The sequence below is a fragment of the Marmota marmota genome, unplaced genomic scaffold (genome assembly GCF_001458135.2).
Source record: "Marmota marmota marmota unplaced genomic scaffold, marMar, whole genome shotgun sequence".
Taxonomy (NCBI): Eukaryota; Metazoa; Chordata; class Mammalia; order Rodentia; family Sciuridae; genus Marmota; species Marmota marmota.
The window spans coordinates 1,592,072-1,606,462 of NW_026000338.1; the positions used below are offsets into that span (position 1 = coordinate 1,592,072).

The 14,391-nt window shown below is 41.6% G+C and overlaps 1 protein-coding gene and 1 pseudogene across 1 annotated transcript; both read left to right on the plus strand.

Moving 5' to 3' along the window:
• Nucleotides 1-674: 674 nt before the first annotated feature.
• LOC107159267 lies at nucleotides 675-14,391 on the plus strand (annotated as a pseudogene).
• Nucleotides 4,842-7,137, plus strand: Magee2 (MAGE family member E2). Its single transcript, XM_015505855.2, has one exon. It carries the CDS (start codon nucleotides 5,070-5,072, stop codon nucleotides 6,639-6,641), a length of 1,572 nt encoding a protein of 523 aa, XP_015361341.1. The 5' UTR covers nucleotides 4,842-5,069; the 3' UTR covers nucleotides 6,642-7,137.

Here is a 14,391-nt window from a genome sequence, read left to right on the forward strand (position 1 = left end):
TGAAAAAATAGTCACATGTTTTAAATGTATAAAAATGTCAGAAATTATCAAAAGAACTTCAGAATAGAATCTAAAAACATCTTTTTTTGGGGGGGTACTGGGGATTGAACCTAGGGGAGCTTTACCACCAAGCTACATCACCAACCCTTTTTAATTTTTTGTGTTGAGACAGGGTCTTACTATGTTGCTTAGGGTCTTGCTAAGTTGCTAAGTCTGGCCTTGAACTTGCAATCATCCTGCCTCAGCTACTCAAGTCTCTGGAATTACAGGCGTGTACCACTGCACCTGACTGAAACCATCTTTTTACATTCCTATTTTAACAGTGTGGAAAACATGTATATGTTAGTCACAGTAGAAATGCACAGTAGAAAGGCACAGCTCCTTTGTTGTTCACTTAACAATAACTACAATGGTTTGGAGACCTGTAGAATAGAAATGGCTGAGGCCAGAAGTGTGGCTCATTGTGGTCAGAGAAGTGATTTCGTGGAAGGATGTCCTTAGGGATAAAGATGAAGATAGAGAGGTCTGGGACTGTAGCTCAGTGGTAGAGTTTAGCCTCACAGGTGTGAGACCCTGAGTTTGATCCTCAGCACCACATAAAAATAAATAAATAAAAACAAAGATATTGTGTCCATCCACAACTAAAAAAATATTTTAAAAAAGATGAAGGCTTTTTTTTCAGTCGGGCATTGAGTGGTTCTTTGGATCATGTCTGGTGGCTTCGCGGATTATAACAGAGAACATGGAGGCCCAGAGGGAATGGACCCCAATGGTGTCATCAAGAGCAACTGGAATGAGATTGTTGATAACTTTGATGATATGAATTTAAAGGAGTCTCTTCTTCAGGGCATCTATGCTTATGGTTTTGAGAAGCCTTCAGCTATTCAACAGCGAGCTATTATTCCCTGTATTAAAGATCCTAAAGGTTGGTCTGGGGATGTGGCTCAAGCGGTAGCGGTAGCGCGCTCTCCTGGCATGCGTACCGCCCAGGTTTGATCCTCAGCACCACATACAAACAAAGATGTTGTGTCCGCTGAAAAACTAAAAAATAAATATTAAAATTCTCTCTCTCTCTCTTTTAAAAAAAAAGATCCAAAAGGTGATTCTGGCACTTGGAGACTATATGGGAGCAACTTGTCATGCCTACATTGTTCGAAATGAAATGCAAAAACTTCAGGCTGAAGCACCACATATTGTTTTTGGTACACCAGGGAGAGTGTTTGATATGTTAAACAGAAGATATCTTTCTCCAAAATGGATCAAAATGTTTGTTTTGGATGAAGCAGATGAAATGTTGAGCCGAAGGTTTAAGGATCAAATCTATGAGATTTTCCAAAAATTAAATACAAGTATTCAGGTTGTGTTGCTTTCTGCCACAATGCCAACTGATGTGTTGGAAGTGACCAAAAAATTTATGAGAGATCCAATTCGAATTCTAGTGAAGAAGGAAGAATTGACCCTTGAAGGAATCAAACAGTTTTACATTAATGTTGAAAGAGGGGTGGAAGTTGGACACACTTTGTGACTTGTACGAGACACTGACCATTATGCAGGGTGTGATTTTTCTCAGTACAAGGCGCAAAGTGGACTGGGTCACTGAAAAAAAATGCACGCCGGGGGCTTCACAGTTTCTGCTCTACATGGTGACATGGACCAGAAAGAGAGAGATGTTATTATGAGGGAATTCTGATCAAGGTCAAGCCGAGTTCTGATCACTACTGACTTGTTGGCTCGTGGGATTGATGTGCAACAAGTGTCTTTGGTTATAAACTATGATCTACCTACCAATCGTGAAAACTATATTCACAGAATTGGCAGAGGGGGTCGATTTGGGAGGAAAAATGTGGCTATAAACTTTGTTGCTGAAGAAGACAAGAGGATTCTTTGTGACATTGAGACTTTCTACAATACTACAGTAGAGGAAATGCCCGTGAATGTGGCTGACCTTATTTAATTCCTGGGATGAGATATATTTAAATTCAGTGCTCGCTGTTGCTGAATAGGCGATCACAATGTGCATTGTGCTTCTTTGGGAATATTTGAATCTTGTCTCAGTGCTCCTAATGGATCAGAAATACAGATTTTGATAGCAAAGCGACATTAGTCGTGAGCTCTTGTGAGGAAAGTCATTGGCTTTATCCTCTTTAGAGTTAGACTGTTGGGATGGGTATAAAAGATGGGGGTCTGTAAAATCTTTCTTAGAAATTTATGTCCTAGTTCTGTAAAAATGGTTATATTAGATGTTCTCTATCATTTAATAATATACTTGTGGACTAAAAGATATAAGTGCTGTATAAAATCAGCCAATTATGTTAAACTAGCATATCTGCCTTTATTGTGTTTGTCATTAGCCTGAATAAAAGGCCTTTAAAATTGATTTTTTTAGAAAGCATTTGAATGCATTTTGTTTGGTATTATATTTATTCAATAAATTATTTAATTAATGCTAAGTGTGAACTGGACCCTGTTGCTAAGCCCCAGCAAGCAATCATATCCTAAGTAGGGTGAAACCCCCAGTAAAATTGCCATATTGCACATGTCTTAATGAAGTTTGAATGCTAAATAAATTGTATATTCTCTTTTTTAAAAAAATAAAGATGAGAAACAGGGACAAATTTGTTAAGGAGTTGAATGCTATGGAATGATATTAGGATGTCATATCAGGTAAGATGCCTCCATTCAATGTTGTTTTTCTTCTTTATTAGGTGGGGAAGGTAGTAGTAGAAGTCCAACTCTGTGAGCTAGGTTTTTCTGGGGGGGGAATATATGTTTTCATTTATAACTGAAGGAAATAAAAATCCTCTCAGGGGCGGGGGGCTGGGGTTGTAGCTCAGTGGTAGCGCGCTTGCCTAGCATGTGTGAGGCACTGGGTTCGATCCCCAGCACCACATACAAATTAATAAAATAAAGGTCCATCAACAAGTAAAAAAAATTTTAAAAATACTCTCAGAGTTTTCCCCTGTAAAGCATCTGTCTAGGACAAGGAACATGGAGCCCTTCTGCTGATAAAGAAACACGAGAGTGAAAGACTATCAGATCTAACCTCAATCATACCTTTGCAGCAGCTTAAGAAGGTGCTGCTTTTCACAAGGTTGTCTTAAAGAATAATTAGCACACAAACCACACATTTCTATTTTATAGAGCATGCATATTTGTTTCTACAAACATATAAGACTTTAGTCCAGTCTGGCCAAATCCATGTTCCTAAACTTCCTCCTTTGCTATTGTGGAATGTAACTGGTATCTAGAAAGTGTCCAAAATGTGTGACTGGCCCCCACATATGAAGGCCATGGCGTCTGAAATAATTCCAAGGGCAGGATAACTGAATGTAACAGCATTAATTACTGTCAAGAATTTAAGGAAGGATTTCCAGAGTGTCTGCAGATGGCAATCTTGTTTTAATTTTTTTTCTCTTCATAATGCTCTCCTGCACTCCTTGACAGTTGAGTCCTGGATTACGGCCATGTTTTATTCCAACTATTTTGCTAGCACTCCAAGAAAATAAAGCATTTAATCCATCTTCCTGCCTAAAATGTTTGTATCATGTCTTCCCAAACACGCATGTGCACTTGCACACATACACGTACGTGAACAACTGCCTGAAGTAACAAGTTCTATTCTTGTGCTGCCATTCCCACCCTGTAGGACCCCAACCAGTTCTGATATACTACTAAATGAAGACTAGGAAATCCAGTCTTTCCTGTCTAACCACCTTCATCATCATCTCCCACCCATCCTAGCTCTAGCCACCCTGGGTAACTGGCTGTATGCAAACTTACTTTGTACTTTCACACCTCTGGGCCTTTCCTGTTGATAGTTCCTAAGACTGGAATACCTTATAAACCATGAACCCTTTTCATCCTTTTCATCACTTAGAGCTCAACTCCTCTTTGAGGGTTTCTTTGCAACCACCCCCCAATCCAAGACACACCAGACTAAGCTGTAATTCATTGCTTGTTCCTTCTGTTTTTACTGTATGTTAGTTGACCCTACATGAAAGCACCTGTTTACATCCCTTTTATATGAGCTATTTATAACAAGTAGGGCTAAACACCCCTCTAAAGTCATATGGTATGAGAAAGTACATATGCTTTAGATTCTGACAGACCTGGTTTCAAATCCTTTCTCTTGCTGCCTTACTTTGAACACGTAAATTTACTATCTTGACCCAATTTCCTCATCTGTAAAGTAAGGATTATTAAGAGTAGGTACATCATAGCTAAAATGAAAGGATTTTAATGAGAAAAGTGAAGGTGCCAGGAACAGCACCTGTCACATAGTAAATTCTGCATAAAAGATTAGTGCTCATTACTATTGCCATTGTTTGAATGTATCCCTGAAAGTAACCTCCGTATGGAAAAGAATAATCATTGTTTGTCCTCTGATGTACCTCTAACACCTAGCACTGGCTTGGCATGTGGCACATGCTTAAGAAATACCTTTTCTGTGGGTAGATGAATTAATGAATCTATAAAATTATTATCCTTGTTAACATCCTTCTCCTCCTCTCTGAATGCTCCACTAATTATCATGGTGCTTTATACCCCACAGAAAAATTTCAAGTGCAATGTCACTGAAACATCTCCTATCCCTTGACCCTTTTGCTTTATCTTTTATCCCCTTTCTCCCCCGCCCTCAGTTTTAGGGATGGAACCCAGGGTCTCACATATGTTAGGAAAGCGCTTTTACTGCTGAGTTATATCCCCAGATTTACTCCTCTTTTTAAAATTCTCTTCTCTACGAAGTTCGTGTCCAGCAACAACCGCTTGGACTCGCCTCGCCTGCCCAGCAGGGGTTAGGGGAGGGAGTGGAAGACCGTGAGTGGGGCGTGGCCACCACGTCGCAGAGCCCGACTGCGCCTGCGTAGGCTGCGGCAAAGCTAAAAGCTCTCAGGCTTGCGCTCCTTGCTGACTAGTGCTGGTGTAAAAAGATCGCCCTTCTTTCCAGCGCTCACTTTTGATCCGCCCAGCTCTCGGGTCTCGGCTTTGTGCCGAGGCGCCAACTCACCTAAGGTCCTCTCTCCGACGGATCGCTGACCTACCAGCTCCCGCTCCTGTCTCCTGGAACCATGTCTCTGGTAAGCCAGAATGCGCGCCACGGCAGCGCAGAGACCACTGCAGATTACAGCGACGGCCGGGGTGAAATGCAGGCTACTAACGCCTCCGGGCCCCCCACCTCCATGCTAGTCCCTGATACCCTCCAGGGCTCTCAGGTTCCTATGGACCCTCAGGGTGCCAGCGCTTCTCAAGCCACCCAGGACCCGAATGACATCGAGGTCCTCATCGACGAGCAGTCCCGACGTTTGGGGGCGCTCAGGGTCCACGACCCTCTAGAAGACAGGTCGATAGCTTTGGTGAATTTCATGCGAATGAAAAGCCAAACCGAGGGGTCTATCCAGCAGTCAGAGATGCTGGAGTTTCTCAGAGAATACTCAGATCAGTTCCCTGAGATACTCAGACGAGCCTCAGCTCACCTGGATCGGGTCTTTGGGTTGAACCTGAGAGTTCTTGATCCCCAGGCTGATACTTACAACCTAATCAGCAAACCGGGTCCCCAGACCACTGATCGGCTAGCAGAAACTCTGGACGTGCCAAAGGCAGGTCTCCTGGCCCTTGTCCTAGGCCACATCCTCCTGAATGGCAACCGGGCAAGAGAGGCCTCCATTTGGGACCTGTTGCTAAAGGTTGATGTGTTGGATGAGCCTCAGAGGATCAACAATCTCTTAGGGAACACAAGAAATCTCCTTACTACTGACTTTGTGCGCATGCGATTCTTGGAGTACTGGCCCGTGTATGGCACTAATCCCCTCGAATTTGAGTTCTTGTGGGGCTCTAGGGCCCACAGGGAGATCACAAAGATGGAAGCCCTGAAGTTTGTGGCAGAGGCCCATGATGAAGAACCCTGGAGCTGGCCAGAAGAATATAATAAGGCCCTGGAAGCTGACAAAGCCAAAGAAAGAAGCCAGGCTGCTGGCTTAGAGTTCTGGTCAGAGGACACTATGAATGACAAGGCAAATGATTTGGTCCAGTTGGCTATTAATGTCACTGAGGAGTTGCTCCCTATACATCAGGATGAGCTATTGGCTCACACTGGCAAAGAATTTGAGGATGTGTTCCCAAACATCCTCAGTCGAGCTACTCTAATCCTTGATCTGTTCTATGGGTTCTCTCTGATTGAGGTTGATACCAGTGAGCACATCTACCTCCTAGTCCAGCAACCAGAATCAGAAGAAGAGCAAGTAATGTTAGAGAGCTTGGGGAGACCCACTCAAGAGTATGTGATGCCAATCCTGGGCTTGATCTTCCTGATGGGCAACCGTGTCAAAGAGGCCAATGTCTGGAACTTGCTTCGGAGATTTAGTGTGGATGTCGGGAGAAAGCATGCCATCACCTGTAAGCTTATGAGGCAGCGCTACCTGGAATGCAGGCCACTGTCCTACTCTAATCCAGTTGAATATGAGCTTCTCTGGGGTCCTCGAGCTCACCTTGAAACCACCAAAATGAAAGCCTTGGAGTACATGGCCAGGCTCTACAGAAAGCGACCACAGGACTGGCCAGAGCAATATAGGGAGGCCATGGAAGATGAGGAGGCCAGAGCCAGATCCGAGGCCACTGCCATGTTCTTCTTTGGCTCCATGTGAAGTTTGTAAAAGATGTATCACTATAGTTGAGTGGCATCAGTTAAAGGGGCCTTGAGAAAATGGGCATTGGGGCCCCAAATCAGAAGTTGGGGAGGGTTGGGGTAGGGAGTACACATTGTGCTTACTATCTGTGTTCCAGTTCTAATTGTATTTCCTTCCTTCTAATATACCCTAAAATTAGGTTCATGATCAATGTTTATGAATTGCTCATTTGCCTTCCCTGTTTTGTTTCAGTATAAAAGTTCAGACAGCTATGTAAAATGTACTGGTAATGTTTACATGTTTGAAATAATCAGTAAAACTATCAGGTGTAGAAGTTAAATAACAATAATAACACACACACAACACACACAAATACACAATACAAAAACACACAGCCACTGATCTGTGGTTGCCTTCCCTTTGTGTCTACTGTTGTGTGAAAAAGACTGCCATTTACCTGTATTTACTTTGTTGTTCCAGAGTGTAGTGAAAAATAAAAGTATAATGAATTAGATACCCTGATAATGCATTCATTTATTCTGTAAACATTTATTAAGCACCTGTATGCTCTGAGCACAGGGCTATGTGCTGAGAATATAAGGGTAAAGAAGACCCAGCTGGGCCCCAGAGCTTAAAGTAGAGGAGCCATGGAAATAAACAGCAATTACATTATGCTGTGACATGTGGTATAATAGGGGCAAGAAAATCTGGTGGGGTTGTGCAATGGAAGTTCTAGCCACCCTGGGTAACTTTAGGTGCTGGGATGTGCAGTGAAGAAGGCATTGGGGTCTATGAAGGGCTGGAGAAGGTGCAGGAGTATTAATCAAGGAATGAGTGGAGGAGGGGAGGTGGTGGGAAGCATGAGGTGGTACTGGAGGGCTGGGGACAAAATGTAATTTAGTGATATCTATTATGATACCCAAATTTGTGAAGAGGGATTGAAGGAGGGACTGTTGGTGAAGACAGGGGCAGTGTGTAATGTGCCTTCAGGGGATTTGAAAGTAGCTCAGAGTTTGGGGGGCGTAGTAGAGATAAGTCTGTGGCAGAGGTAACAAGGGTCCTTATTCTCAGAAAGCGGCTCTTGGGAATCAATAGTGGCTTTCCTAAAGGCAGCTGGTCTTGGATTTGGAGTCAGACAGAACAATTCATCTGAAGGAGCTCTGTAAGGATTCCTCCGCCAGCGCAGTTTATTTCAGCACCCAAGCTGTTAAGGTGAGTGTTAGCATTTTGGCTCTCTGCATCCCGATTATCCCAAAGCTTCTAACCCAGCTCGCTTCCCTAGAGTGCTGGCAGCTAACAATTTTCTGAGAGGTTTCCCTGGCACTGGGTTGGGTATTATGTGGAAAGTCACCTCTGACTGGGGGAGAGGAAGTGATTCCTGCCAGTAGTGCAGGTTTATGCTTTCTCGCCTCCTGGCACCTGCAAGCATTCTGTCCTTCCCTTTCTTTTAATTACCAGACGCTACCTTGGACTGCCACCTTCTAGCAGATGGGAGAGCTGGAAGACTTTCCTCACATTTTTGTCAGCCTCAAGAAGAGAACACCACAACCTTCTGGCTGGGGAAGTGGACAGGGCGGGAGGAGGGATACCCACTCTTTTGGCCCCTAAGTCTGATCCGCAGCGGTGCTGAAGCTTAAATTGAGCTGTCTGCTTGGGAAAAGCACTGCGCAGGCGCACTACACGGTTGCCGGGGCGATGCAGCCCTCCAGCCGGCGTCTGGGTGATGTCCCCTATAGTAGCATTCCAAGAACTAAGGGCTAAGGGCGGGATTTCCGGTGACGAGAAAATTAGTTACTGGGGAAGCTGAGCTGAAGGAGTTCTGGAAAATGAGGTGGGGTGGGTGGGGTTGTGAGGTGGGAGGGTATCCAACTTAGAATCTTGGAGTGGGGTCCTACATGGACGCTAAACTGTGAGGATTTTATTATTCAGCCTCCTTGGACTATAAATCTGTAATGCTTGTGGGAAAGGGGATGGGAAGATGGGAAGCAAATAAAGGTGGCAAGTTTTTCCTTCCTCTGATTTTTTGTATTGGTGTACAGTTTCTGGGCCCTCAAACATGTCAGCTGTTCTGGGGGCTCCAGTAGAGAGAAACCTGCCAAGGAGAAGGTGTAGCATCTGAGCCAACAATCATCAATGTAAAACTGCCAATTGTTTTAGTATTAACTATGTGTTAGGCACTGTGCTGGGTTTTCCACATGCTCCACTGTAATCTCCCCACCAATTCTTCAAGAAGCATTGTAATATTGCCATTTGATGCTACAGTTAACTGAGGTTTAACTAATATGTCCAAGATCACACAACCAGTTAGTATGAGATGGGCTTGAAGTCTAAGGAGCCCTACTCTTGGATGTGCTATGTTCCCACTTCAATTTTCTGATTCTCTGGAGATACAAGGAAGGACTGCATGGCCAGAGTGGAGGGGCAAGACCAATGCCCTCAGAGGGAGGATGAAAGTGAAGGTGAAATTTCTTCAGATTCTTCCTTGTTTTATCACTGGTGCTCCATGACACTTGTCTAGGTGTAGAATGCAATTCTGTCCAGTCTTCCTACTCTGTACTATAATTCTTCCCTAGTCTGCTGCTCTTAAAACTTCCAGACTTATCTGCTGGCCTTCACCCAGTGGACAGTCAAACATTACCATTTCTGGCCCTCCAGAAGTGTTTAGTGATGCTTTTTGGAATAGTGAAGGAACAATAATCTGACAGAATTACTGACTTGTCCAGAGATGCTCAGAATGCAAAAACAGAAATGGAAAATAGCAAATTCCACATGAGATTTTCCAGAAATAACAAAAATGAGACTTGTAGAGCACATGTTCATGGTGAGGGAAAGGATATAGTCTCTCTGTGACCACAGAAATTCCTTCGAAGGCCAAGAGATATCCAGGTATTCTTCATCTTTCAGCACCACTCAGAATTAACACCTTTAGGAGAAATATTTAAGTGTGGAAGTGGGTGTCTGTTAAAGAAGACTTACAGATGATTTTGCACAAATTGCTCCAATGTATAACCACTGGTAAGCCTTTAGAATTAAACCAAATATCCTAATCTCAGGGAATTTATTTGAAAATAGGAAGGTTGGAGTTCATTTAAAGATTCAGTGGGCTGTCAATTCTCTCCTACTATTGAAGTTTTGACCAAGTTGGGGCATGTAGAATGGGAGTTAGATATGGGTTCATCATTCTATATGTACAATGCCATCTAGAGTCCCCTTTGACCTATAATTGTGATCTTTCCCAGGAAGATAACTTTGAGATTACATACACTTTAATTAGCTGAGACCCAGGTGTGACATCTTTCAGAGAAGATGAGTGGTTAGGGAAGCCTTTACCCATCCTTTCCATCAGCTTCTGTATACACATATAAGCCATCTATAAATAAACATATCCAAGGATATAGCTGTGCTGGATTGGCATATGTGGGTTTCAAGTCAATTTTCCCAGCCCCAAGATCTGCTGCCTCCAAACTCTCTAATACCAATGACTTAGACCAGCCCATAAACACCTTTCAGGTTCAGACAAGGACCCCATAATAGTCTCCTTCTTTCCTACATGGGATCTCCAGGCAGTGAGATTTCTCATTGAACAGGGTTTTTCTACCCCCTCAATGAACAAACAGCAATGTCTTAAATAATTCTCTGCACACAGTGTTTGAGGTTAATTGTAAAGAATGTTAGAAAGGAAAAGGGAATCATAAGACACTTTTGTTCCAGACTCCATAGGAATAAACCAAGCATCAGATCAGGAAGGTACAATGTATTTGAATGGTTAAGAACCCTGGATCTATACAGTGCTGACTTTTGTCACTTACTAGCTATGTGACCTTGAGCAAGTTATTCAATATCTCTTTCTAGACCACTTGAAGCTATTTTAAAGAAATTGATAGAAAAGCCCAGAATCACACATATTCTATTCAGTGATGTCAGAACTCTTAACTTAGTTAGGCCAGTTGTATCTTAGTCTAATGATATTTCCACGCCACACTGCTACTTTTAAGATTATTATTTCTCAATACCTTGGTAGCTAATTTTGAATGAATACTGAGTTCACAGAATTACTAATCATTGTTTTCTTTAGTAAATACTTCAGTAAATTCTGATCCTAGGTGGTTATGAATTAGTGATATTAGGATACACCGATAATTCATTATTTGCAGACATTCAACCACAAGACGCTTTTCTGGAAGCTCATGGGTAGTCTCTTTAAGCAGAACTCAATGTCCCACAAGAAATCACTTGCCTTATTTACCCCTCAGGGATTCCCAAATCAATAAGGATGACTTCCCTTCTAAGGTTAGGAAGGGAGTTGGGAAATGGAGTTTAATGTTTAAGAAACCTGCATCAAACTCCTCTGTTGAGAGCATTTGGCTTGGCATGCATGGGTCTATTTCTGTCCTCTGAGTGTCCACTTCCCTTGAACTATAGAAGAGAAGGAAGATGGAGCAAAAGAGGACACAGGAGGGTCACTGTTTAAGAAGTTGCCCTCTGTTCTGAAGCTTCAACCTGCTTGGATCATAGCTCAGGGAAGCTTCCCTGCCTGTGAGGGCTGAAGGAAACATGGTGCCCTGGGTGGGACACAACCTGCATTTTTCTCCTTCTGTAAGACAAAGAAGGCTTCTGTCATGGAAAAAGGCATTCATCATTCTTTCCATCGAGAGAGACTATCCCAAGATCTAATTGTGGAGACCAGGTGTGAAGAGCTGGTTGCACAGAACTGCTCCCCTTTTTCTGGATTGGAATTGGAGGTTGCAAAGCTTAGGAGGAGGGAGTAAGGAAAGAGAGAGCTTTGACATAGTTATTAACATCAACCATTTATACAATGCCTTCTCACATAAATATGGTTATGGACATCCACATATTTCCTAACAGATGAGAACTACAGAACTCTTGGCACATAACAACTTCATCCAAACCCTTGCACTAAGTATCTTAACCAAACTCTAGCATGACTTCTAGCTGCATAAGATTGACCCTAGCCCTCATTTAAATGACTTACTGAGAAAGTTCAGTGTTGCCAGGAAAATTTACTGTTTGTAAATTAGTTTTAACCAATGCCTGATGATAAAACTCTGACCTTCCTCTTTAGAACATTTACTAAAAGGCTTTACAATTGTGAGTATGTATCTCTTACAACACAGAAGTGTCTCTCTAAAGGACTGGAGACCCATTCCTTTGAAATGTAATCATTGAGAAGGATAGGGCATCAGTCTCTGTGGAAGAACAGAATCCTAACTTTGGCAACTGCCAACTAACAAACACAGCTGGCCCAATCATATTTACCCTAACCTAACCAATCTTTTGTCATTTTCACTTCTCTGGTTCTACTTAGGCCCACCCCACATTCTCCCTTTGAAATGCCTCAATTACCTCTGTACAAATTGGAATGGAGCATAGTTCTTTACTTTTAGTGGCTACTGAATAAAATCTTTTTTTTTTGGGGGGGGGGTTCTATGGATTGAACTCAGGGGTGTTCTACCAGTGAGCTATATCCCCAGCCCTTTCTATTTTTTTAATTGAGACAGGATCTCACTAAGTTGCTGAGGCTTGAACTTGTTATCTTCCTGCTTCAGCCTCCAAAATAGCAGGGATTACAGGTGTGCACCACCATGCCCAGTCTTAATAGAATCTTTTTTTTTTTTCATTCGATAACAGTGTCTCACTATTATTTCCAATACAGGTCAGAAAGACAGTAGTCAAGCACACCAAGTGAAGTCAGTCTCTACCTCTGCCAGGGAATGAACTGGACCTTGATGAGAATGGCAGCCCTAATACGTCTTGTCTAGATGGCCTTCATTGCCAACTCCATCCTTGAGGAGCCAGACCCAGCTCAGTTGAGCCCTGATGTAGTTTCACCTGATAGATCCTGAGATCTATCTTCATGGAGAAGGGGCAGAGAATGGATGTTCAAAGATCATTTATCCAGTTCAATTTTGACAAGCCATTACTGAACAATTGCTATATTCTGAACTTACGTTACATACTGACTACAAAGATGAATAAGATGTAGCCCCATCTTATTTGTGACTAAACTCACTCTTCAGCTTTATATCTGGCAAAATATATGAGCAATTTATTAAGGTTTTTATTTAAATGCATAACTTTTCATTTTTAGAATTTCTCATGGATTCTTTTTCAAATATACATTATTTTTCATGAAGCCTCTATTCTTGCCTATGGATTCCAGTCTTCAAAAAATCTCTTTCAACATTTTAAACATACTTATTTTCATATTTGTCTACTATTGCTCATTTATTCAGTTGTGAATTCTGCTGTATGTTGAGCCTGCTCAGTATCTAATAGTGGATTGTTTTTGTATATGCATATACTTACAAAAAAATTTGTATTTATGTCCTTTTTTAGCAGAAATTGTTGTTTAAGAGACTCTGAGGCTGCCTCTGCTGCCAATCTCTCCCTCTTGAGGGGAGGGATGGAGTTATGTGCAGTCTGGTGCAGCTGTTCCACTCCAGTTCTTCCAGCAACTACACAATGTCTTTCTGAGCTAGGAGGCTCTCTCGGGACTCTCCTGGAGAGAATCAGTCCTGCCCCATTGGAATCTTTTCCTGTACATATGTCTTTGAAATATTTATCCAAATGTCTGCTGCCCTTGTGATTCAGTGTTTTTGTACCATTTATATATTTTTAGTGTCATTTCAATGGGATTTTGGAAAGAAAAGAAAAATAGGGACATCTTGACCAGAACACAGCACTTATTTTAATAGATAAAAGTTGAAATCAACTTAAATTTTCAAGGAAAAGTTTTTTTTTATTTATTAGTAGAATTAGGACCCTACTTCCAATGAAACAGTACAAAATCTTTAGGAATGATGGATGATGAAGAATTACAAATAATGTTCAATATGTACTGTTAAATACAAAAAAAGCAAGCTATGGAACAATACATATGATGTCAATATTGTCTTGTAAAATGTATGAGTAAGTAATGGAAATAAATGTTAAAAACTTGTGAATAGCAGTATGGTAGATGGAATAACAATTCCTTAAAGATGTCCATGTCCTAATCTCTGAAATCTGTGAATATGTTACCTTATGTGGTAAAAGGGTCTTTCCAGATGTGATTGAACTAAGGATGTTGAAATAGGGATCTTATCCTGGATTATGCAGATAGGTTCAACATTATTATATAGATTCTTATAAGAGGAAGGAAGGAGGATCAGAATTAGTAATAGGAGATGGAACAGTGGAAGCAAGAGGTTGAATGAGGAATGTGTCTGTTGCAAACCAATGAATGCATGCAGGCTCTAGAAACTGAAAAAGACAAGGAAATGTATTCTTCCTTCAAAATCTCAAAAGGAACCAACCTGGCTGACATCTTGACTTTCATCTAGTGAGACTGATTTTGGACTTCTAACCTCCAAGCGTATAAGATAATAAATATTTGTTGTCTTTCTGGCCATTTGTTATAGCAGCAACAGGAAACTAATATAAATGCTTGTCACAGGGGAGAGTATTTTGGAATAATTTAAATTTCTGCTTTTTCTTGAAAAGAAATTAACATTTAGATAAATAAGACAAATAAAATACAAGACTTAAAGCAGCTAAATCTGTCAATAATATTGAGACCAATGTCATGACAACAAAAATAAAAGTATATAGTAAACATGGTAGGAGAATGCAAAAGGAAATAAACACACAGTTCTCATAAAAGTAAAATAAACACACTTGTCTCATAGAAGTAAAAATTTGTAGTAGATTATATGACATGAAACAGAGCTACATTAAGGGGCTGGGGTTGTGGCTCAGCGGTAGAGCG

Excerpts from the sequence above, each read along its gene's own strand:
- Magee2 (XM_015505855.2), top strand. The coding sequence starts at position 5,070 with ATGTCTCTGGTAAGCCAGAATGCGCGCCACGGCAGCGCAGAGACCACT.